Source organism: Orcinus orca, chromosome 6 (genome assembly GCF_937001465.1).
Source record: "Orcinus orca chromosome 6, mOrcOrc1.1, whole genome shotgun sequence".
Taxonomy (NCBI): domain Eukaryota; kingdom Metazoa; phylum Chordata; class Mammalia; order Artiodactyla; family Delphinidae; genus Orcinus; species Orcinus orca.
In genome coordinates this window covers 87,291,232-87,315,950 of record NC_064564.1, presented here as the reverse complement: position 1 = coordinate 87,315,950, position 24,719 = coordinate 87,291,232, and the positions used below count along the sequence as shown (strand labels likewise).

Below are 24,719 nucleotides of genomic sequence, written 5' to 3'. Positions count from 1 at the left end.
GACTTCCTTTACCGTCACCATCCTCACCCCCCAGCACCATGGTGAGCACTCTGCCCTGAATGCCTCTGGCCTGGTAAAGATCCTTCCTCCATCCCTGCCCCTCACCTCTGAACCATAGGTCCTGGTGGACAGAGGCCGTGGCCATGGTTCTAACAAGCACAAGCCTTCACTTTCCTCCCATTGTCTTCACAGCTGTCACCTACAGCTGTTTATTTTCTACATGGAGCTGGGCTAAGGCAGAGTGAGGCTCAGCTGAAGCCAGGCCTGAGGGGCCCTGTGTGGCCTCTGCAGGATAGCTGGGATGCGGGTGCAATCAGGATCAGGAGACCAGACATCTAGTGGCAAGGAAGAAAACCAAGACTCTGCAAGGGGAAGGGGGCTGCCCAAGGGCACACACAAAGGAGGGACAGAAACAAGTCTGAGCCCAGGGCTCCAGACTCCCAGCCTGTGTCGTTCCTGGGGCCCCATGTTGCCTCCAGAGCAGGACCCGCTGGAAGCAGCTGGATGGGCATGGGAGGAAGGGCCCCAGGGTCCTCTTTTCAGCCCCACCTTTGTCCTTTCAGCTCATCACTCTGAGAACAAACCCAGACGCAGCAACTCAGAACAGACGATTCCAGTTCACTCAGAATCAGAAGAAAGAAGATTCTAAAACCTCCACCTCAGTCACCAGCGTGAACCAAGCAAGCACGTCCCGCCTAGAGGGCCTGCAGTCAGAAAACCATCGCCTGCGAATGAAGATCACAGAGGTACCTCCCACAGCACTGGTCGCCAGGGCCCCTTCCTCCCATTTGAGTCCCTCTGCCCTGTGCAGGGACTTTCCGGGCTGCCGCTCCCCACCACGTCCCCTCTAGAGCATCCCCACATCATGGCCGTGCAGTCCCATCTACCGTCGTTATGGCTGCAAGAACCAAAAGGAACATGAACTAGACAGATACGGTTTGTCAGAATCTGACAGGAGTTTATTACCCACCTAGCCCAGGCTCTGGGGTCCAGCAATGCCCGATTCAAGATATCCTCAGAAAGAAAGGAGTTCTTAAAGATTTGTGATTATACTAGTGAGTTGGGAAAACTCAGTTTTCCACCTGGGGCCAGGGCAGGGGCTGGGCCGGGGGCTCTGACTCAGCGGGAGCCTTTGTTTTCTAGCTGGACAAAGACTTGGAAGAGGTCACCATGCAGCTGCAGGACACGCCAGAAAAGACCACCTACATTAAACAGAACCACTACCAAGAACTCAATGACATCCTCAACCTGGGGAACTTCACTGAGAGCACAGGTAAGAGGAGGTGGGACCCCTGGGTATGAGACACTAGCCGTCCATTTTACAGATGAAGAAACTGAGGCTCAGAGAGGGGGGTGGGGCAGGTCTGAAGTCACACAAGCCAAGCTGGAGTATCTGGAACCCACATCTACTGAGTGCAGTTCAGTGTTTGTTTGGAGCCCCACCTGGGGATCCACCTATGCACGGGGCTTCTTTTTCTCAGTCCCTTGGGCTCCAGTTCCATGTGTACCCCACATGGCCAGCATTCCCAGCGTTCTGACTGGGGGCACATTGTTCTTAGTGAATAATGTACTCATAATTCTTCCAACATTTCACAGTTTCAAACACACCTCATCAACGTACAGGAAAGGAACGGTCAGTAAGATGACATGACATTCGATCCCACCAACCACCTGGGAAATAACACAGTCCATTTTTTGCCTACATTTAGGCAAAATTTTAAAAAGATTACCAGTGTTGATAAGAGCGTATGGAAATGGACACTCCCCTGCAATGTTTTGGAAGTCGGTCTGGCACTCTCCAGAAGTCTGATGTTAAGCCCCTTGACTAGCAATTCCCCTAGCGGGAGGCTTCCCCTTGGAAATAATCCCACAGGGTCAAAGGTATAGACGCATAGTGCTTATCATAACACTACTTGTAGGCGAGAAAAGCTGGAATTAACTTACATGTTCATCATTTGGAGTGGTTTTATGAATTATGATACAGCAAAACAAGGCATATAATACGGTTATTAAAAAGTAAGTTACATCTCTTTGTACAGATATGGAAAGATCTCTAAATGAGAAAACCAGTATGAAGACAAGCATTATGATACAATATGCACACACATGTATGTGTATATATGTGTGTGTGTGTGTGTAAGTGCATTTTTCAAAAGGTCTGGTAGAACAAACACCAGATTGTTAACAGTATCCACCTGTGGGAAAGGGACAATATGTGTGGAGAGTGGGTGAGAAGGGATTCTTTTATGTTTCATTTTATATACGTCTCTACTGTTTGCATCGTGTCATTAGCATATATTCATTAATTTTATAAAATTTGTTTAAATCAATGAAAAATCTTTAGTTTTATTCTTATTACAAAAGAATTATTATATAATTCTTATATTAGATGTTGATTGTTTAAAAATGTCTAGATTCAGATAAGTAAAAAGGAAACTGAAAGAATAAAAATTATTCCTGATTATTTTAGTATCTAGTAAAGGTGAGCATTTCAAATTAGTGGAGAAAAATGAATTATTCAATAAATTTCATTGGGATAAATGGGCAGCCATCTGGAAAAGAATAAAGTTAGATCCTTACCTCACAACTTACACAAAAATAAATTCCAGATGGATAAAAGATTTAAATATAAAAAGTGAAAACCATGAATGTACTAGAAGAAACCATAGGAGAATTTCTTTTGTAATCTCGGCAGGAGGGAAACCTTTTCAGTTTGATGCAAAACAGAGAAACCATAAAAAAAAAGTTGATGAATTTAAATACAAAAGAAATTTTGTTAACAATGTGAAAGCCATCATAAGTACAGTCAAAAAATCAAACTAAGCCAAAAAATATTATCTCAGGTAATAAGCTTATTCTCTTATATAAAAAGAAATTATATGTAATTATATACAAAGTATATGTAACTATATACAAACTAATAAGAAAAAGACCAACAAACCAAAAGAAAAATGGGCAAAAGAGAGTTCTCATTAAAGGAAATACAAGTGGTTCTTATGTTTATGAAAAGATGCTCAGTCTCCCTCCTCATTAAAGGAATGCAAATTAATTTGCAGTGAAATACCATTTTTACCTATAAGACTAACAAAGATCAGAGATCAAAAAGTTGCTGAGAGTGGGAGGCAACAGGTGGCGAAACACTGCTGCCCGAAATAGAAATTGTTCTGACCCAGCAACTCCAATTTGGGAATTTATCCTAAGGATATACAGTCAACTCTCATTACTCACAGTAATCGTGTTCTACAAAGTCCCTGTGAACTGTGAATTCCTAGCGGAGACACAGGGTTAGGTTCCTGCAAGCATCTCCCAGGTGGACATTTTCATCAACTGATCAATACATAATTTTGTTTTATGTGTGTTTCTACTGGAAGACACCTTGTTTAATAAACATTGTTGATTCATTAACACTGAACTCATAGCCAACAGCACTGTAACTCATATTTGAACAACACATCTAACACACATTTTCTCCATCTGGCACATCACGGCTTAGGAGAACAATGGATAGCACTTCAGCACTAGGCTTGGGAGCCATTTTAAACAGCGAAAGCACCAACACAACGCACAAAAATGTGAAAAACGTGGTACTTCATAGACCACAATAAGGATACTTATTTATAATATGAGAGGTAAAACAAAAAGGCAGAGCCTTGTTCAACCTCAGCTGGGAGAGCGACTCAGATTTTTGATGCTGTGTGTGTGTTATCGAATGACAGTGAAAGCACCACGAGTATTGACTCTGGGGTTACAAATAAATTTTAGCAAGTAGGCGAGTTCACAAACACAGAATCTATGAACGAAGAGGATTGACTGTATTCACATGGATGCAAAATGACACACATGTAAGGCTGCCCTAGCCCTAACCCTAACCCTGCAGCAGAAAAACAAAACACCCATACTCTTTTTTAATACAAATTTACTTATTTTGGCTGTGTTGGGTCTTAGTTGCTGCGCACGGGCTTTCTCTAGTTGCGGCAAGTGGGGGTACTCTTCATTGTGGTGCACAGGCTTCTCATTGCAGTGGCTTCTCTTGTTGCGGAACATGGGCTCTAGGCACGCGGGCTTCAGTAGTAATGGCTCGAGGGCTCTAGAGCGCAGGCTCGGTAGTTGTGGCGCACGGGCTTAGCTGCTCTGCGGCATGTGGGATTCCTGGACCAGGGCTCGAACCCATGTCCCCTGCACCATGTCTTAACCACTGTGCCACCAGGGAAGCCCAACACCCATACTCTTTTCCAAACCAAATGAATCCACATCTCTTAGGTGGGGGCCATGTTTTTATATTTCATATTTCTTTAGTTCTCTCCAGGTGGTTCTGAAGCACAAAGATGGTTGAGAGCATCATGTTTTGTGGCTACACAGTATTTCTGTGAATGGAGGCCCCATACGTGCATATTAGTCTGTAACTAATCCATTATTACCCGACAAATTCGGGTTAAACTTTCTGATATTGTAAACAATGTGGATTTGAACATCTTTTGTATAGTTTCACAAACATCCTTAATTATTTCTTTGGGATAGTTCCTGAAAGTGGAAATTCTGGGTAAAACACATACTTTTTATAGTGTTTGATGCTTATTGACAGTACCTGCCAGAAAGATTATGCCGGTTTATACTCCCACCAGCAGTTTACTATTATTATTCTTTTCAGACTTAGCAATCTTATGGAAAATATACCTTGGAGTTCTTTTTTTTCTTTGTCATTATATTCCTAATGCACCCGTGAAAAGGACCTTCATATTAGAACCTCTCATTTCTAAGTTATGTTGCCTACATTTGTCGACTCGATTCCCTTTTTTTCTTGGAGAAAGGGAGGTCCCACGGCACACTATCCACATCCCCAGCACGCCACTTCCATCCCTGGACAGGGGCTTCTCGGCTCCCTGCCTTGGTCTCAGGAGAGTGGCTCAGGGACCATGGCTTAGAGAACACAAAGGGAAGATGGGCTCTTTTGCATTCTCTCTCCTTCGGCAGTATCCTAAAAATGACTGCACTGTTGATTTTTAAAAATTAAGTTTACAGAATTATTGCAGTATTGTTGTTTTGCATTCAGATGGGGGAAAGGCCATTTTAAAAAACCACCTCGATCAAAATCCCCAGCTACAGTGGAACACGACAGAGCCCTCTCGAACATGCAAAGATCCTATAGAAGATATAAACTCCCCAGAACAGTAAGTACCTTCTCCTTCAGAATTACTGCCCAAGACTACATTCCTCCTACACAAGAGTTTACATTTGGCACCATGTTTTCACATGCATTACTTTGTTTGAACTCTACAGTAATCTCATGATGCAGGTCAAATTACACTGCTTATATTACACATAAGACGACTAATATTCAAAGAGGGGAGGTGACTTGCCAAAGCTTACCAGTTGCTAAATGCAGGAGATGATAGGATTTGAACTTGGGTCTCTCCAACATCAAATCCCATGTTCTCTGCCTTTGTTACATATAAAATGAATACATTTACTTAACACCAATTTACTGAGACCTACTATGTATCAAGCACAGCACTGAAGAACACAGACAAAAATCCTTCCCTTCATGGAGTTTACATTCTATCTGGGAAGACAATAACTTAACAAAAAAGCAAAACCTAGTATGTTATGTTAAATGATACGTGCTTTGGAGAAAAACTAAGCAGGAAAGGAGTTAGGGAGTATAATTTTACACAGGGAGGTCAGAGCAAACTTGGTGAGGTGACATCTAAGCAAAGACCTGGACATCTCCAGTAGCTTTGTCCCCACTGGCAATTTTTAGTTCTTCCCAGTTTACAGCGGATTAGAAGCAGCAATTAGAAATGTCAGCTCTGAAACTTGTTCCCTGGGAAGTGACAACAAGGGGAGAGGAACCAGCAAAGGGAGCCCAATCACCAACTGCAGTGTCATTTGGGGCCATTTAGTCTTAGAGCTAGTAGCCTCTCAACCCAATTAGCTCCAGGGCCTCGCAGCTGACAGTCCAATATAATTACTGATGGTTACATGGCATTCATCAGTGGTCTACCTATTAGTTGCCTGCACCACAGTGCAAGCACCTTGAGGGTAAGGTTTAAGTCCTTCCTATGTCCCTTGGACTGAACACAGCTTCCAGCACTGAGTAGGTTTTTGGCAATGAATTAATGAAAAGGCAAACAGGATCCCAGCAGACAGCAGAATGTGTGGCTCTGACAGCCACACACAGATGCCCACCCTGCCTGGGATGCTCAGACAGAACACCCTTTCCCAGGTCAAGTTCATTCTTCAGCTCCCCATTTTCCTGGACTCTGCCAACACCAATGACATTATACAAGCTCAACTTTAATTTCCAAATGAAGTCTCCAACACACTAATCTCTCATGAGCACCTGGGAAGGGTCTCTTGGGAGAAGCCCTTCTGGCCAGCAGGTCCTTAGGGAGTGGGGGCAGCACTGCATCTGTCCCCATCCATCTCAGAACCCCACCAATGCATACACCCCAGGGCGCACCCTGGTGGGCTGAGGCAGCCTCTGTGAGTTGATTTGCCACCCCACAAAGCACTGTGGTTCAACAGAAGAAGCAAGAGTCACACCCTCCCCAGTTCTGGTTGTTTCTGTGAGCAAGTTACACAAACTCTGTACCCTTCTCTCATCTTTATAATGGGAACAGCAGTGCTTCTTTTGCCTATTGGGTTTTGTGAAGGTCTGGGGTTTTTCCCACCTGAGTTGCCAGGCCTGGGGAACACAAGGAGGCCTGAGAGTTCAGGGAATGCAACTTCCCAGATGCAGTGGGAAACTGCACAAAACACAGCCGAGCAGGGGAGCAGTGGCCTGGGCACATCCGCCAAAGCAGCCTTCACAACAAATAAGGTGATTTACTCTCCTGCCTGCTGGTCATGAGGACTGATGAGAAGGCAAGCGGAACGGTGTGGCAGTGAGCAGGTAGTCAGAAGGCTGCTCCCTCTTCACTCCGCTCCTCCATCAGTCCTGTTTACCCAGCCCCTGACTCAGCCCGGCCTCAGATTTTTTTCTGGCTGCCTTTCTGGGAATTTACCAGAAATTCCTTGTTCTGGGGTCATAGAGAAGGAAGGAGCTCACTCTCTGAGGGGGTTAGCACAAAAATGATGGCATTTAAACTGGATCTTAGAGGGAAAGCAGTCATCAGATGGGAAAGCAGAGGAAGAGCTATCTAGGCCGGGGAAACAGCATGTGCAGAGGCATGGAAGATGCCTCCCCATAAGCAGGGTTTTAGGGGAAACTAGCCACCAGAGGGTAATAAGGTTTTCGGGGAGAGGGGGTAGAAGGTTCACCTGGAGAATCTGACAAGAGGCAGATCTTGGGGAGCCCCGAATGCCCCATCCCAGTGTTGGAGAGAAAACGCTAGTCACCAAAGAAGCCGAAAGACCAGGAAGGAACCTTTTTGGAATTGGCCCAGCAAGAGGGACTGAGGTCCTGGACAAGAGACAGTGGCAGAGAAGCCAATAAGGAAGGACAGAGCAGCTGAGAAGCCTTTCCGGGATGGAACCCAAAGCCAAGGCCATTCGGGGACTGGCAAGAGTAGCGAATGAGAGCTGTCTGGGTTTGCAGCAAAGCCCTGTTCAAAGGGCAAGGCCTTATTCTTAAAAATCACTGGAAGCTCGAGAAGCCTGCCTCCTCCTTGCTGCCGTTGCTCTGGTTATTCCCGGGGCAGCAGCTGGCACAGGCAGGCCTGCATTAAACACCTGCCAGATGGATGAGTGGTTAGATGACAGGATGGACAGATCTTGGATTCAGAGAGAAGTTAGCTTCTTAGCACCACCATCAGCTTCTTAGCCAAAGCGACTCCAAAGGCCTTCCTGGTGAGCAGCCCACTAGCCTTCACTAACACCCCCCTTCCTTCTCTCCCTGCCACAGCATCCAGCGCCGGCTGTCCCTCCAGCTCCCCATCCTCCACCACGCCTACCTCCCGTCCATTGGAGGCGTGGACGCCAGCTGTGTCAGCCCCTGCGTCAGCCCCACCGCCAGCCCCCGCCACAGACACGTGCCACCCTCCTTCCGAGTTATGGTCTCGGGCCTGTGAGGGCGGGAGGCCTGGGGCCGGGGCCTCCCCCGCGACGGAACCACACGGAGCAGAGGCATCTGCTACAGGAACCCTGTCAGCTCTGGCCGCGGAGAAGCTGGCGCCACGGCTGGCCTTGCGGGACTGCTCGATGGCACGGAGTGCACAAGATGGGGGGCACTTGGCACCTGACCTCGCGCCTTATTTGTGAAGTTTTCATTCTTTCACAAAGAAGAGGAATGAAAATGACTTCTTCCTTAATGTCTGCAAAGGAGGAGGAGCTAGGATATTTGAAACTTGGCAAAAAAAAAAAAATCCTAGACAAGGAGAAAGTCACTAGAACTCCAGCTAGAAGTCACTGAGTGGCCCTGAGCAGCCTTGAAAAGAGGCGAGGGGCTTCTGGAGAAACCGCCTCTGCCTCTGCACACATGCCACCGGCTGTGGCCTCCCAAGCCAGCCCTTCTCCCCTCTGGGGAAGGAGGTGGGCAGGGCAGCCAGGCTCCCAGCTGCCAGTCCAGCCAACCCCAGCCTTCCTGGAACAGGGAGTCTACAGGGAGGGCAGCCGGGCACAGCTCTGTGGGCCGAGGGCTGGGGTACCGGAGCAGGCTGACTCGCATGCCTCCCGGTGGGACTTACTCTCTGATAAATGCCACACATTAATACAATAACACCCGTTCCGGGACCGTGGGGATTTAGGGCACGTCACTGCAGACACGCTCTGCAGCATTCACCCACAGTCGGCCATGCACCCACCACGTCAGCCATGTCCTTGTGTTCGTATCAGGTGTTCCCCATAATAAGGGGGGCACCCAAGCTAATCATAGAATGTCTGTTCCCAGCAAACACGATAAAGAAAGATTGTGCACTTTAACCTCTCTCATCAGGGCCCAAGGGCTGGCTGGGGTTTTGTTTTGTTTTTTTCCACTGACTTTGTTTCTGACCAAAGTGAAACGGGCATCTGCTAGAAGACATCCCTGTAGTCACGGGGAGAGAGTTGCTAGCTGCGGGCTTCCCTTAACTTACAGAAGGCAGCCTTCATTGGGACAAGCCGGCAAGCTCTGCCCTTGGGGGTCCCAGGGGTGATCAATCAGCACACTGATTCTCATTCATAAGATCACTCTTCCCTTTTAAACGAACCCCAAAGAGCACTGGCCTGGGAGTCACAAAGACCTGGGTTCAAGTCCTTGCTCCACTGCTGACTCCCTCCATGACCTTGGGCAAGTCACTTGTGTCTCTCTGAGCCTCAGTTTCCCCTAACAAACTGGGGTTGAAATAACACCTGTCCTGCCCTACCTCACAGGGTCACTCTGAAGATCAAAACTTGATCTCATCCAGGAAAGCTTCATACCAAACAGTGAAGCGGCCCTGACCCATGAGGTATCAGGATGACCATGACCTTCAGCCCTCAGGACAGACGGGGCTGTGGCCCAGAGAAGCTCCCAGCACAGCCCTATACCAGTATCCACCTGGCTGGAGAGAGGTGGATCCCGATGATTTCTGTGACATTCCTGGGACAGGTTCATTTGCTAAAGAAAGGCCTGAATGACAATGTCCCGGACGTCTGCACAACTGAGCAGTCGCTCAACTCCCTAAAGAACCCTAATGGCAGCTTCAACAGGCAGGCAATAATCTCTTCCCAGACCACTGAAGTCAGGAATACAGTGTTGTCACCACCAGGGTTTGACAAAAGGGCCCATGGGAATCTTACCATCACCAACATTTCAAAACACCCTATTTCACGTAGCATAGAGTTCTCCTCCCCTCCCCCAAAGAGAGGTTATGGAGGTACTGTAGCTTTTAGGGGGAAAAAAATGTTTAAAAAAAATGTTAACACATCACAGGTCAAGTTGAAGTCACTGTCTGTTTAGGCACTAAAAATCGGTGTTGTTACTCACTGTGTATTACAGTATTTACTTTCTTTCTTGATTTCACCAAACCAGATTTAATTTAAAGGACCACATTAATTTTTCAAAGGGAAAGAAACAATTCATTGTACATAATGTATACACGCACACAGAAACAATATCTGTAGAAATATTAATCCAGCATAGCAGGAAGGAAAAAAAGAAAAAGCACTGGACAGTCGGAGGTGAGTGTGTGCATCTGTGACCCACTGTGACTCCTGAGCGTGCACAGTCTTCTAGGTTAACCCACACAGTACATTCTCTGTCTTAATGATACTGTAGGTTCACCTGTTTTTTTTTAAATTTCCCCACAAATAACAAGACCCACAGAAGTGACTCTAGCTATTTAACGGTTCTGTCCTTTTATATGCAGCAAACACCATACACTTCCGAAGAGGCTTCAGCCTGAAGGTGTTTTCCAATGTTAGTGCACAAACGCTTTAAATTAGACTGGAACTGCCAGAATCAAATGTAAATGAGGAATTTCTCGTACCCCTATTGCATGGTATCAATTTTTAATAAATTGTTGCAAATTTGTTTTTATGAATAAAAGGAAGAAAACTGTTGTCTTTAATGCCTACTCTTCCCAAAGTGCAGGTCAAATCAGGCCATATTCTCCTGCTAAGAAACTCAGGGAAAGGCTCTGGGGGGTGCCTGCTCAGCATGGTCCCTTCCTTCAGAAGCTGCCTTCCCCTGGCTTCTGCAGGCAGTAGCAGAGCAGCCTGTTACCATGTGGTGATAGATCCAGGGGTGAGAACCTGGCCTGAGCTGGGCCAGTAAGTCCCTTTCCCATGCAGAGAAATTAGCCACGAAAGAGAAAAATGAAGCCAGCACAGAGAAACAGGATCAAGGGATGGGTCCTGATGGTGTCCAAGCACCGGGTCAGCTGTTCCTGAAAGCCAGCAGCACCCTCGTCTTTCCCGTGCTGGGATGTTCAGACCTTCCTCAGATTCTCAGTTCTCCCAATAAATCACCCTTTTTGCCTAGGTTAGTTCAAGTTCAGTTCCCATCAGTTGCAACCAAAAGGTTCCTGACCAGTCTAGAACGCTCACTGCCTCCCCAGGCCCGACTCCCTGCCTCTCCAGCCCCGAGTCCAGGCCATGACAGCCTCTGGAGACTTGGTCTCATGCTCCTTCCAGACTCATCAGCCTCCTCCCCCAGACCCTATAGACTGTTTGCACTTCCTCCACTGCACTGGGCCCTCAGCCTGCAGCTCCATCTCAGGTCCACCCCATCCTTCAACGTCCCATCCAAAACCTCCTCTTAGTTCCCCCGACTTGAAATCCTCTCTTCCACTGTCCCTGTCTCACCACACCTGGTAAAGCCTCACACTGGCCCTTCCTCTCCACCCCAGACAAGGAGCTCCCCAAGGATGGGAGTCACATCTACTTCCTCAGTGTCCTACCCAGCATCAGGCCCTCCCACTGGCTCAGAACATTCCTTGATGAGGCTTTTGCAGAGTTGAACATTTTGGCTGAGGCGTGTCCATATTGGTTTCCGGGTCTGGAAGACAGAGCAAGGCCAGAGTGGCCTAAAGAGGGCAGGGAGGCCTGAAGCCATGTGACTAGGTGTGAGCCCCAGATATGGGGGGCTGGACCCAGTCTAGAGTTTCCTAGTACACAGGGTCCTCAGTGGTGAGCCTGCTGAGGAAAAGGGCTCCTGAATACTGACTACCTTTTAGACAGCCCTCCTATGGGATATAGGATGTTCAAGGGTGGGGAACAGGTCCAACAAGATAAGGAACTTACCCAGGGTCACCTAGTGAGTCATGGCAAGGGCAGGAACAGAACCAGAATCCTGATTGGTCTTCCTTCTCGACCTGACCTAGACTCACAGAAATTAAGAGCTAAGAAGGAACTGTGGGGTCATCTTGTCCAACCCCTCACTTTACAGGTGGGGCAAGTGAGGCCCAGTGACAGGAGCCAAGGCCGACCTGAAGGTCCTGAGAGGGCAGGCATGGAACCTGGATTTCCTGGCTTTAAGATCTAGCTCCTTCCTCACGCCTGACCCAGAACCACAGATAGAACAACCACAGCAGGGAGACATTTCTCCACCACCTCAGGTTCTTGAGAAATCTTCCTATTTTCCCACTAAATATGGAATCAACTGATAAAAAATTTGGTCTTTCCTCTGAACACATCTGAAAAAAGAGAAATGTCCACAGGGCTGAAGAAAATGCTCATCACCATCATCAGTAGAGTTCTTCATGCCTTGCTTGGCCTTGGGGAACAGGTTTGTGGTAACAGAAGTCTAAAGGAAAGGACCCAAGAGCAGCCGGCACTTAATTCTTTCATATAGGGTTCTCTTTGTCTTCCTTTGGTTATGATTGGCTTATTTCTGAGGTAAAACTAAAATAAAAAATATTTCCCAGCCTCAAAGAGAGGCAATCTGGAGTTGAGAAAGTACTGCTTGGTGGTCTCCTCACCCTGTGCTGTGCAGACAACCCTGGGATCTGCTGTGAAGGAAGATGGGAAGAGGTTTCTAGAAACAGGGAACCTGGGGCACCAGCCAGAGCCCTGACTTTCCAGGCAGTTCCCCACGCTCAGCAGTCTCCTCTCTACAAGGATCCTCCTGGGACCTGACTCTAGAGGCTTAGAAGCCAGTGACACATAGAGGAGGTGGTGCTGGGTTAAAAAAAACAAAAAAAACACCAGTGGTCACTGGCTGCTCTGCCAATCCATCCTGTTCCTGCCCCTCCCCTGGCAGCACAGCCCTATGCACAGCAGCACAGGGGAGGAGAGGGACCTATGGGAGGGAATCTGGAGGGACCATCCTTGCTCCCATCCCTATACACAGGGATTGGCTCAAAGATGTGCTCATTACCTAAGCCCAGCCAATCAGAGCCCATCCAGGGTTTTGGCCAGAGTTTTCAGGCGGTCTCAAACCTTGCCCTCCAACCAGAAAGAAATGAAAAGAGAGAAACTGAGCTCTGGTGACATCATTTGGGCTCAAGAATCAGCAATCCCTAAAGATACATCTGCCCTTGAGCTTCTCAGTTTTCAGCTAATATTATACATCTCTTTTTCTGCTTACAGAGTAGGGTTTCCATCACTTAGAACCAAAAGAAATCTGTGGGAATCAGGGGGTTCCACATGAGGGCTCCTTGTTGTCTGAAACCTCTGAGAATTCTGCCCTCTTCCCTTCCCCTAGCTTTGAGGAGACATTAGAGAAACAGTTCCCTGCTCCCACACACACCATTGAGCAGGGAGGGTGGGTAAGGGGCATGGGGGCCTTAGAAGCCTCAGGCGGCTAAAGAAGGGTCAGTGGGCCAGGCTGTGTAGCCCCAGGAAGGGCTCTGTGTCTGTTCCATGCTCTCTGCCCTTGTCCCCTGCCTGTGCCCCACCTCCCTGGCTGGTCACACCTTACTTGGCCCTGAGGAGCAGGGTTTGTGAGGTCCTGGGCAGTAAATGATTAACATATTCTCTTGAAGAGAAAATGAGTTCCCACCTCACCTACACCCCATGCCCGAAACCCCTGCCAAGTCCCATAGGCTCAGTCATGCCTGGTCTGAACTTGTGTGGTCCTGGGTGGGTACTGCCTGAACATTACTATTCACCACCTGGTTCCTCCAGGTCTCACTTTCAGGAGCTCCAAGCCCCCAGTGGGGCATCCACTGAGCCCCTGCTCTTCGTCAGGGCCTGTGCTGGGCACCGGAAACAACAGTGAACAGGACACAGGTCTCACAAAGCTCACAGAGTAATAGGGAAACAGGCGCATAAAGAAGAAAACGATGACAGCATATGATAAGCACTGAGCTCAGAATGCGGAGCCAGAGGATGCTTCCTGGCAGAGGGTGGAGGGGGTAACCTTCATACAGGGCTGGCTTTGTGGGCATATGACCGGTATAGTTGCTTCCAAGAGTCCCATACTTAGCTTAATGTTCTCCTGTCATTTTAAAATTCTTAATAACTTTTGAACAAGAGGCCCAGCATTTTCATTTTGTACTGCACCCCACACATTATGTAGCCAGTTCTATACCTAGATCTGAAGATGAGAAGGAGCTAGCCAGCAAGAGACAGAAGGAAGAGGAAGGCATGGGGTGGGAACTGGCAGTCCAACTCCTGGAGAATGCACACACCTGCTGGGGCTGCCCCCCGTCCCCCTCCCCAGGCCAACTGGGTTGTCCCATGTTAATCATTTACACTGGAATCCATGTGGCCTCAGATCCCTGAAGGTTCAGACAGCATTCATCCTGTGTATGATGACATGGGTCATAGATCAAAATCTTCGATCTGGGTGCGGATTTCTACTCCCCCACTTAGCTGGCTATGTGGCTTCAGATGATTCACTCAACCTCTCTGAGCTCCTGGTTCCACATCTGTGAAATGGGCATGATATTTCACCCAGGGGCTCATGTAGGTGAAAGTGCTTTGTAAGCACTGAGCTGATATTTGTTCTATTCCCAGACAAGAGGAATGTAAAGTGAAGAGCTTCGATAGGTGCAGGGGGCAGCCCACAGTCATCTAACTCCCTAACAACAGAATGCATTTTGGGAAGGAAATTGTTAGGGAGACTATCTTGACAAGCTGTGGGGGTGAAAAGGTGAGATTCTGAAGACAAGGCTTAAAAAGAGACAGGGGAACAGTTCTGTTTGAAAGGACTAGAAATTTGGGAGTGGAAGGAGAGAGAAAGGTGAGAGAGGAAGGGGGTAGAATGGCTGAAAGACTTGGAAGAACAGAAACATCAAACATCTGATGTCAAATCATTTGTGTTGCTATAAAATAAACCCTCTTCTTCCCTTCACTTCACTCCCTTCCACAAAATATCCCTAAACCTTCAGTAATGTTTACTATACAAGCAAAAGTCTCGTGGGTTTTAGCAGAAATGAAAGAAAAGGACAGATTCTATGTTTGGATGGAAGCCAAAGTGGGGATAAAAGAAGATGCAGAGGGGAAAATATGCTCCCTACACAAGTAGGAACAGGGAGCCAGAGGTGAGCATGAGTACAAGGTCCATGGAAATCCACAGAAGCACCGGAAAGGCACTGGCCTTTTCCAGAGCCAGGTATGGGAAGAATGGGAGGTTTGGATTAATCCCCTCTAGATCTCGCCAGGCAGCATGATCCTTGCTGACATCTAGGTTACATAAGTAACAGGAAACATTTTATCCCTTAGAGCCATAAGTCTCAAAGATCCTGACTGCAAAGGTAGAAATACTATAAAGCAACAGCAGTAACACCATGGTCAACTGGATCACAAAATAAAGTCCACAAACAAACCTTTGGGAGGGTGTAAAATTGGAGAAGCTGCCAGCCTGCAGACTGGCAGTGTTGAAGAGCTGTCAGCTCAGCCGGCTTTGCACTCGAGGTCATGGCTACTCTCTCTGCTCTGGTCCACCACGCCCACAGGAGAGGTAGAGCCCTGTGCCAAGAGGAAAAACATTCGCTTTCCCTCCACCTGAATTCCAATGCCAAAGACCTAGGGCAGCATTTGAAACCACAGGGTTACCTTTTAAGACGCAGTGCTGACTTAAATTGTTTTTATAAAGCAAGTTACCTAAATATGTTCAAACTAGACGTAAACTCATGCTTATATCCTTCATATAAAAGCCAAACAAATTTATAACTTGAATGCAAAGAAAATGACAAAACGAATAAAAACATCTTAACAACACTGATTTAAAGGGACAGATGACGTTTTGCTAAAAAATAAGTTGCAGCTCATAACGCAAGCAGAGCACCAACTGCTCCCAGGCACATACATCCCTTTGAGTTCAGCCTGCCTGGTGTGATGACTCAATTATCACACTGCTTTTCTTTATTTAAACTACTGTGACATTTTCATTTATTCAACACACTGTGATATCATTTGTCCTTCAGTCAGCTCTAACACATCACTTCTCTATTAAACCCACTTTCTTTTTTCTCATGAGCCATTGACAGTCATGAGGCCATCCAGATAATACACACAAATCGAATGGTGATTGAGCACTGATGCTCATTAAGCACTAGGAAAAGGGCTCTGCAGGCTTAATCTCATTTAGATCTCACAGGGACCCCAGAGTAGGAACGGTTACTGCTGCCCTTTTACAGCTAAAGGCACTCAGGCATAGCGCGTTGAGTGTTGTCCTGGGTCACACAGCTGGGATGGAGAGTGAAAATTTGAACACAGCATTCTGACGCTGGAACACACACCCTCTTTATACTTTCTTAAACAGCCTCATAAGAATTAGCTTGATTCAGATGACCCAGAATATGCCTATTTAATTTGTTTTACATGATCTTCAAATGAAAACACAATCTTTTAAAATTTTATAGATTTGCACACCTCTGAGATTCATCCAAGGCCATCACCTGAGGCTCTAAACCCTGGTCTGAGCATCTCTGGCCCTGGGCAGTGCAAGCAGGGGGAAACCCTCACTGCACTGAAGCCCAGGCAAGCCAACAGCATGGAAGAAGCTATACAGAGACAAAACTCTACCCAAGCTGCCCAGATCCCCCCACTCCCACCCTTGACCACTGAATCCGGAGCACTCAGGCCTCCAAGATCTGGCAGAAGGACTCTGTTAGCATCCCAAGGCATGGGAAGCAAGATGGAAGATGCTCACCCTTCTGGGGTGCAATGGCAGCCCTGGATAAGATATTCACTGCTTAGAATGACCAGGCTGGCAAAAACTGGAAATTACCCAAATGCTATCAACAGTAGAAGAGAAAAAAATGTTGATGTAGCATATTCACAGAGTGGAATATCATATACCAGTGAGAACGGGAAAAAGTATAACTACATGTAACAAAAATGAATCTAACAAACACATGAAAGGAAAGAAGCCAGACGTAAAAGAGAATACTCTAAGATTCCATTAATATAAAGTTCAAAAACAAGTAAAACTAACCTATTAAACATCAAAATAGTGGTTACCCTTCGCAGGAACAGGCAGTGGGGAAGATGGTATGAGGAGGGCTCCTGAGTGCTTGATGTGTTCTGATTTTTTATCTGAGCACTGGGTTGTATTCTCTTCATGAAAATTCTTTAAACTGTACATTTATGTGTGATTATATATGTATATATACACACATATACATAAAACCACACGCATGTGAGTATACATATACAAGACACACACACACACACACACACACACACACACACACACACCCCATATATATATATAATCACACATCGTAAGTACATACCTCAATAAAATATGCCTTTTCCTGGGCAGGAAAAAAATGTAGTCTATGAAGATTCTACAGCATAAAGACAAACATTATACAATAAGCTAAGACTGAACATACTCTGGGAAAAGATTTCCCTCAGGAAATAGAAGTAAATGTCAAATCTCATCTACTCTGTAGTTTCAAGAAAAACTAGTAAAACCTGGTTTCTATGAGACGTGAGTACAGATAAACTGATGAAACAATGGGCTGAGAAGAAAAGAAGAAAAGGTAGGAAGAGAAGGAAGGAGGAGGGAAGAAGGTATCAAGAAGTGTCAGAAGCCCACGCATTCTGGGAGGTATTCAAGATGACAGCGTAAAAGGACATGAAACTCACCTCCTCCCACAAATACATCAAAAATACATCTACAGGGGGAATTCCCTGGAGGTACGATGGTTAGGACTCCGCACTCTCACTGCTGAGGGCCTGGGTTCAATCCCTGATTGGGTAACTAAGATCCCACAGGCTGTGCAGTATGGCCAAAATTAATTAAATTAAAATGTTAAAAACTTAAAACAAAAAAATACATCTACAGGGATTGGAGATAAGATGGCAGAGTAGAAGGACTTGAGCTCACCTCCTCTGATGAAAACACCAAAATCACAACTAATTGCTGAACAACCACTGACCAAAAAAAAGACTGGAGCCTACCAAAAAAGATACTCTACATCCAAAGACAAAGAAGAAGACACAACAAGACAGTAAGAGGGGTGCTTTCGTGATATAATCAAATCCCATACTGCCAGTGGGCGACCCACAAACTGGAAAATAATTATATGGCAGAGGCTCACATGAGGTTTCACAAGCACTGGGACACAGGGCAAAGCAGTAACTCCATGGGAGCCTGAGCCAGACCTACCTGCAGGTCTTGAAGGGTCTCCTGGGGAGGTGGGGGTTGGCTGTGGCCCACTGTGGGGGCAAGGACACTTGTGGCAGAGGTCTCTAGGGAATATTCCCTAGCGTGAGCTCCTGGAGGTTGGAGGTTGCCATTCTGGCACCAAGACCTGGCCCCATCCAGTAGCCTACAGGCTCCAGTGCAGGGATGCCTCAGGCCAAACAACCAACAGGGTGGGAACACAGCCCCATGTGTCAACAGACAGGCTGCCTAAAGTCTTCCTGACCCCACAACCACACCTAGCCACTCCCCTTGACACAGCCCTGCCCACCAGAGGGACAAGATCCAGCTCTACCCACCAGTGGGCAGGCACCACTCCCTCCCACCAGGAAGCTTGCAAAAGCCCCTGGCCCAACCTCACTCACCAGGGGGCAGATACCAGAGGCAAGAAAAACTACAATCCTGCAGCCTGTGGAACAAAGCCCACAAACACGAAAAGTCCTAAAAATGAGATGACAGAGAAATATGCTCCAGAAGAAGGAACAAGATAAAACCCCAGAAGAACAACTAACTGAAGTGGAGATAAGCAATCTGCCTGAAAAAGAATTCAGAATGATAGTAATAATAAAACAGATTTTAAAAAATGAGTAATAATAAAGATGATCCAAGATCTCAGAAAAAGAATGGAGGCACAGATGAAGAAGATACAAGAAATGTTTAGCAAAGAGCTAGAAGATTTAAAGAACAAACAAACAGACATGAACAATATAATAACTGAAATAAAAAATACCCTAGAAGGAATCAGTCACTGAATATATGAGGCAGAAGAACGAATAAGTGAGCTGGAAGACAGACTGGTGGAAACCACTAACACGGAACAGAATAGAGAAAAAAGGAAGGTCAAGAAATAAGGACATGGGACTTCCCTGGTGGCACAGTGGTTAAGAATCTGCCTGCCGATGCAGGGGACATGGGTTTGAGCTCTGATCCGGGAAGATCCCACACGCCATGGAGCAACTAAACCTGTGCGCCACAACTACTGAGCCTGTGCGCAAGGGCCCGCAAGCCACAGCTACTGAAGCCCACATGCCACAACTACTGAAGCCCGTGTGCCTAGAGCCAGTGCTCCACAACAAAAGAAGCCACCACAATGAGAAGCCCGTGCACCACAACAAAGAGTAGCCCCTGCTCTCCACAACTACAGAAAGCCCACGTGCAGCAACAAAGACCCAATGCAGCCCAAAGTAAAAGTAATTAATTAAAAAAAAAAGAAAGAAATGGGGACAGTCTAAGAGACCTCTGCACCAACAATAAATGCACCAATATTTGCATTATAGGAGTCCCAGAAGGAGAAGAGAAAAAAAAAGGGACCTAAGAAAATATCTGAAGAGATAATAGCTGAAAAATTCCCTAAAATGCAAAAGTAAACGGTCACCCAAGTCCAGGAAGTACAGAGAGTCCCAGGCAGGATCAACCCAAAAAGGAACACGCCAAGACACATAGTAATCAACTTGACCAAAATTAAAGACAAAGAAAAATATTAAAAGCAACAAGGGAAAAGCAACAAATAACATACAAGGGAATACCCATAAGGTTATCAGCTGATTTCTCAGCAGAAATCCTGCAGGCCAGAAGGGAGTAGCATGATATATTTAAAGTGATGAAAGAGAAGAACCTACAACCAAGAAGACTCTACCCAGCAAGGCTATCATTCAGATTCGACAGAGAAATCAGAAGCATTACAAACAAGCAAAAACTAAGAGAATTCAGCACCACCAGACCAGCTTTGCAAGAAATGCTAAAGGAACTTCTCTAAGAAGAAAAGAAAAGGCCAAACTAGAAACAAGAAAATGACAAATAGAAAAGCCCACCAGTAAAGGCAAACATACATAAAGGTAGGAAATCATCCACATACAAATATGATATCAAAACCAGAAATCGTGAGGATAGTACAAATGCAGAATACTGGAAATGCATTCGAAATTAAAAGACCAGCAACTTAAAGCAATCTTGTAAATACATAGACTGCTATATCAAAAACTCATGGTAACCGCAAACCAAAAAACTACAGAAGATATACACACACGAAAAAGAAAAAACAATCCAAACACAACACTAAGGATAGTCATCAGGGAGTTCTCTGGCTGTCCAGTGGTTAGGACTTGGCACTTTCACTGCTGGGGCCTGGGTTCAATCCCTGGTTGAGAAACTAAGATCCTGCAAGCCACAAGGGCACAGCCACAAAAAAGAAAAAAAAAGAAAAAAAGATAGTCATCAAATCACAAGAGAAGAGAACAAAAGAGGAAGGGAAGAAAAAACACCTACAAAAACAAATCCAAAACAATTAATAAAATGGCAATAAGAACATACATATCGATAATTATCTTAAAATGTAAATGGATTAAATCCTCCAACCAAAAAACACAGACTGACTGAATGGATTCAAAAACAAGACCTGTACATATGCTGTCTACAAGGGACTCACTTCAGATCTAGGGACACATACAGACTGAAAGTGAGAGGATGGAAAAAGGTATTCCATGCAGATGGAAATGAAAAGAAAGCTGGAGTAGCAATACTCATATCAGACAAAATAGACTTAAAATAGACTGTTACAAGAGACAAAGGACACTACATAATGATCAAAGGATCAATCCAAGAAGATATAATAATTGTACATATATATGTGCCCAACATAGGAGCACCTCAATATATAAGGCAAATGCTAACAGCCATAAATGGAGAAATCAACAGTAACACAATAATAGTGGTCTGTCCATTGATGTAAGTAACACTTACATCAATGGACAGATCATCCGGAAAGAAAATCAATAAGGAAACAGAGGCCTTAAATGACATGTTTGACCAGTTGGACTTAACTGATATCTATAGAGCATTCCATCCAAAAGCAGCAGAATACACATTCTACTCAGGTGCACATGGAATATTCTCCAGTAAAGATCAAAGCAAGCCTCAGTAAATTTAAGAAAACTGAAATCATATCAAGCATCTTTTCTGACCACAACAGTATGAGATTAAAAATCAACTACAAGAGGGCTTCCCTGGTGGCGCAATGGTTAAGAGTCTGCCTGCTGATACAGGGGACACGGGTTCGTGCCCCAGTCCGGGAAGATCCCACATGCTGCGGAGCGGCTGGGCCCATAAGCCATGGCCGCTGAGCCTGCGCGTCCAGAGCCTGTGCTCCACAACAGTGAGAGTCCCGCATACCGCAAAAAAAAAAAAAAAAAAAAAATCAACTACAAGAAATAAAACTGTAAAAAACACAAACACGTGGAGGCTAAACAATACGTTACTAAACAACCAATGGATCACTAAAGAAATCAAAGAGGAAATTGAAAAATACCTAGAGACAAATGAAAACGAAAGAATGCTGATCCAAAACCTATGGGATGCAGCAAAAGCAGTTCTAAGAGGGAAGTTTATAGCAGTACAATCTTACCTCGGGAAACAAGAAAAATCTCAAATAAACAATCCAACCTTACAATTAAAGCAACTAGAGAAAGAAGAAAAAACAAAACTCAAAGTTAGTAGAAGAAATCAGAAAGATCAGAAATAAATGAAATAGAGACAAAGAAAACAGAAAAGATCAATGAAACTAAAAGCTGGTTCTTTGAAAAGATGAACAAAATTGATAAACCTTCAGCAAGACATCAAGAAAAAAAGGGAGAGGGTTCAAATCAATAAAATTATAAATGAAAAAGGAAAAATTACAACTGACACTGCAGAAATACAAAGGATCATAAGAGACTACTACAAGCAATTGTACGCCAATAAAATGGATAACCTGGAAGAAATGGAAAAATTCTTAAAAGGTACAATCTTCCAAGACTGAACCAGGAAAAAATAGAAAATATGAACAAACCAATCACAAGTACTGAAATTGAAACTGTGATTAAAAACTTCCAACAAACAAAAGTCCAGGACCAGATGGCTTCACAGAAGAATTCTATCAAACATTTAGAGAAGAGTTAACATCTATCCGTCTGAAACTATTCCAGAAAAATTGCAGAGGGAGGAATGCTTCCGAACTCATTCAATGAGAAATTAAAAAAATAGAGATTAAAAACAATAGGAAAAAACCCCAATAAAACCAAGAGCTGGTTCTTTGAAAGAATAAACAAAATTGACAAACCTCTGGACAGATTCACCAAGAAGAAAAGAGAGAAGACCCAAATAAACAAAAGAAATGAAAGAGGTGAAATCACAACTGACACCATGGAAATACAAAAAATCATGAGAGAATACTATGAACAATTATATGCCAACAAATTCAACAACCAGAAGAAATGGACAACTTTCTAAAAACATACAGCCCACCAAAACTGAATCAAGAAGAAACAGATAACTCGAACAGACCCATCTCTAAAAGTGAAATAGAATCTGTAATTTTAAAAACTCCCCACAAACAAAGTCCAGGGCCAGATGGCTTTACAGGCAAATTCTACCAAACATAAAAGGAAGAACTTAACACCAATCCTCCTCAAACTCTTCCAAAAGATTGAAGAAGAAAGAACACTCTCAAAGACATTCTATGAAGCCACCATCACCCTGCTACCAAAACCAGACAAAGACACTACCAAAAAAGAAAATGACAGGCCAGTATCTTTGACGAATACAGATGTAAAAATTCTCAACAAAATATCAGCAAATTGAATCCAACAACACATAAAATTGATCATACATCACAACCAGACTGGATTCATCCCAGGGTCACAAGGATGGTTCAACATATGCAAATCAATGTGATACACCACATCAACAAAAGAAAAGGCAAAAACAACATGATCATCTGAGCAGATGCAGGAAAAGCATTTGACAAAATTCAACATCCATTAATGATAAAAACTCTTACCAAAGTGTGTATAGAGGGAACATATCTCAACATAATAAAAGCTATTTATGACAAACCAATAGCCAACGTAATAATCAACAGTGAAAAGCTGAACACCTTCCCACTAAAACCTGGAACAAGACAAGGATGCCCACTCTTACCACTTCTCTTCAACATTTGGAAGTTAAACACTTGGAAGTCCTAGCTACAGCAATCAGACAAGAAAAATAAATAAAAGGTATTTTAATTGGTAGGGAAGAGGTAAAACTGTCATTATATGCAGATGACATATATAGAAAACCCTGAAGACTCCACACAAAAACTACTACAACTGATAAATTCAGCAAGGTAACAGGATACAAGGTTAACATGCAGAAATCGGTTGCAGGGCTTCCCTAGTGGCACAGTGGTTAAGAATCTGCCTGCCAATGCAGGGGACACGGGTTCGAGCCCTGGTCTGGGAAGATCCCACATGCCGCAGAGCAACTAAGCCCATGTGCCACAACTACTCAGCCTGCACTCTAGAGCCCACACGCCACAACTACTGAGCCCACGCGCCACAACTATTGAAGCCTGCGTGCCTAGAGCCCGTGCTCCGCAACAAGAGAGGCCACTGCAATGAGAAGCCCACACATCGCAACGAGGAGCAGACCCTGCTCGCTGCAACTAGAGAAAGCCCGCGGGCAGCAACGAAGACCCAACGTGGCCAAAAATAAATAAATAAATAAATAAATAAATAAATCTATTTTTAAAAAAAAGAAAGAAATCGGTTGCATTTCTTTACACTAACAATGAACTATCAGAAAGGGAATGCAAACAAACAATTCCCTTTTAAATCCCAGAAAAAAAAAGAAGAATACTTAGGAATAAACCTCACCAAGGACGTGAAAGACTTACATGCTGAGAATTACAAGACATTGATAAAGGAAATTGAAGATGATTCAAAGAGATATCCCATGCTCTTGGATTGGAAGAATTAATATTATTAAAATGGTCATACTACCCAAAGCAATCTATAGATTTAAAGCAATCCCTATCAAATTATCCATGACATTTTTCACAGAACTAGAACAAATAATCCTAAAATTTACATGGAACCATAAAAGACCCAGAATTGCCAAAGTTATCCTGTGGAAGAAAAAAGAAAATGCAAGAAGCATAACCCTCCCAGACTTCAGACAATACTACAAAGCTACAGTAATCAAAACAGTGTGGTATTGGCACAAAAACAGACATATAGATCAACAGAACAGAATAGAGAGCCCAGAAATAAACCCACACACCTATGGGCAATTAATCTCAACAAAGGAGGCAAGAATATCCAATGGGGAAAAGACAGTCTCTTCAGCAAGTTGTATTGGAAAAGTTGGACAGCTCCATGTAAATCAATAAGTTAGAGCACACCCTTACACCATACACAAAAATAAACTCAAAATGGCTTAAAGACTTAAATATAAAACATGACACCATAAAACTCCCAGAAGAGAACACAGGCAAAACATTCTCTGACATAAATCTGACCAATGTTTTCTTAGTTCAGTCTCCCAAGGCAATAGAAATAAAAGCAAAAGCAAACAAATGGGACCTAATCAAACTTACAAGTTTCTGTACAGCAAAGAAAACCATAAACAAAATGAAAATACAACCAACAGACTGAGAGAAAATATTTGCAAATGATGCAGCCAACAAGGGCTTAATTTCCAAAATATGCAAACAGCTCATACAACTCAGTAACAAAAAAGCAAACAACCCAATCCAAAAATGGGCATAAGATCTAAATAGACATTTCTCCAAATAAGACATATACAGATGGCCAAAAAATCACATGAAAAGATGCTCATCATCACAAATTATTAGAGAAATGCAAATCAAAACTACACTGAGGTACCACCTCACACCAGTCAGAATGCCCATCATTAAAAAGTCTATAAATAATAAATGCTGGAGAGGGTGTGGAGAAAAAGGGACCCTCCTACACTGTTGGTG

At 44.6% G+C, this 24,719-nt stretch overlaps 1 protein-coding gene across 2 annotated transcripts in view; it reads left to right on the top strand.

Annotated features, from left to right (window-relative positions):
- GABBR2 (gamma-aminobutyric acid type B receptor subunit 2) overlaps nt 1-10,466 on the top strand; it is a 369,318-nt gene extending 358,852 nt beyond the window's left edge. The window contains exons 16-19 of one of the 2 annotated variants that reach the window (XM_004271474.3): nt 564-746; nt 1,144-1,273; nt 5,051-5,168; nt 7,844-10,466. In XM_004271474.3, coding sequence (XP_004271522.1) covers nt 564-746; nt 1,144-1,273; nt 5,051-5,168; nt 7,844-8,009 — 597 coding nt within the window. In that variant the 3' untranslated portion in view covers nt 8,010-10,466. The remainder of the gene's footprint in view (nt 1-563; nt 747-1,143; nt 1,274-5,050; nt 5,169-7,843) is intronic. The other variant, XM_049711134.1, reaches the window with a different exon arrangement.
- The last annotated feature ends 14,253 nt before the right edge of the window (nt 10,467-24,719 follow it).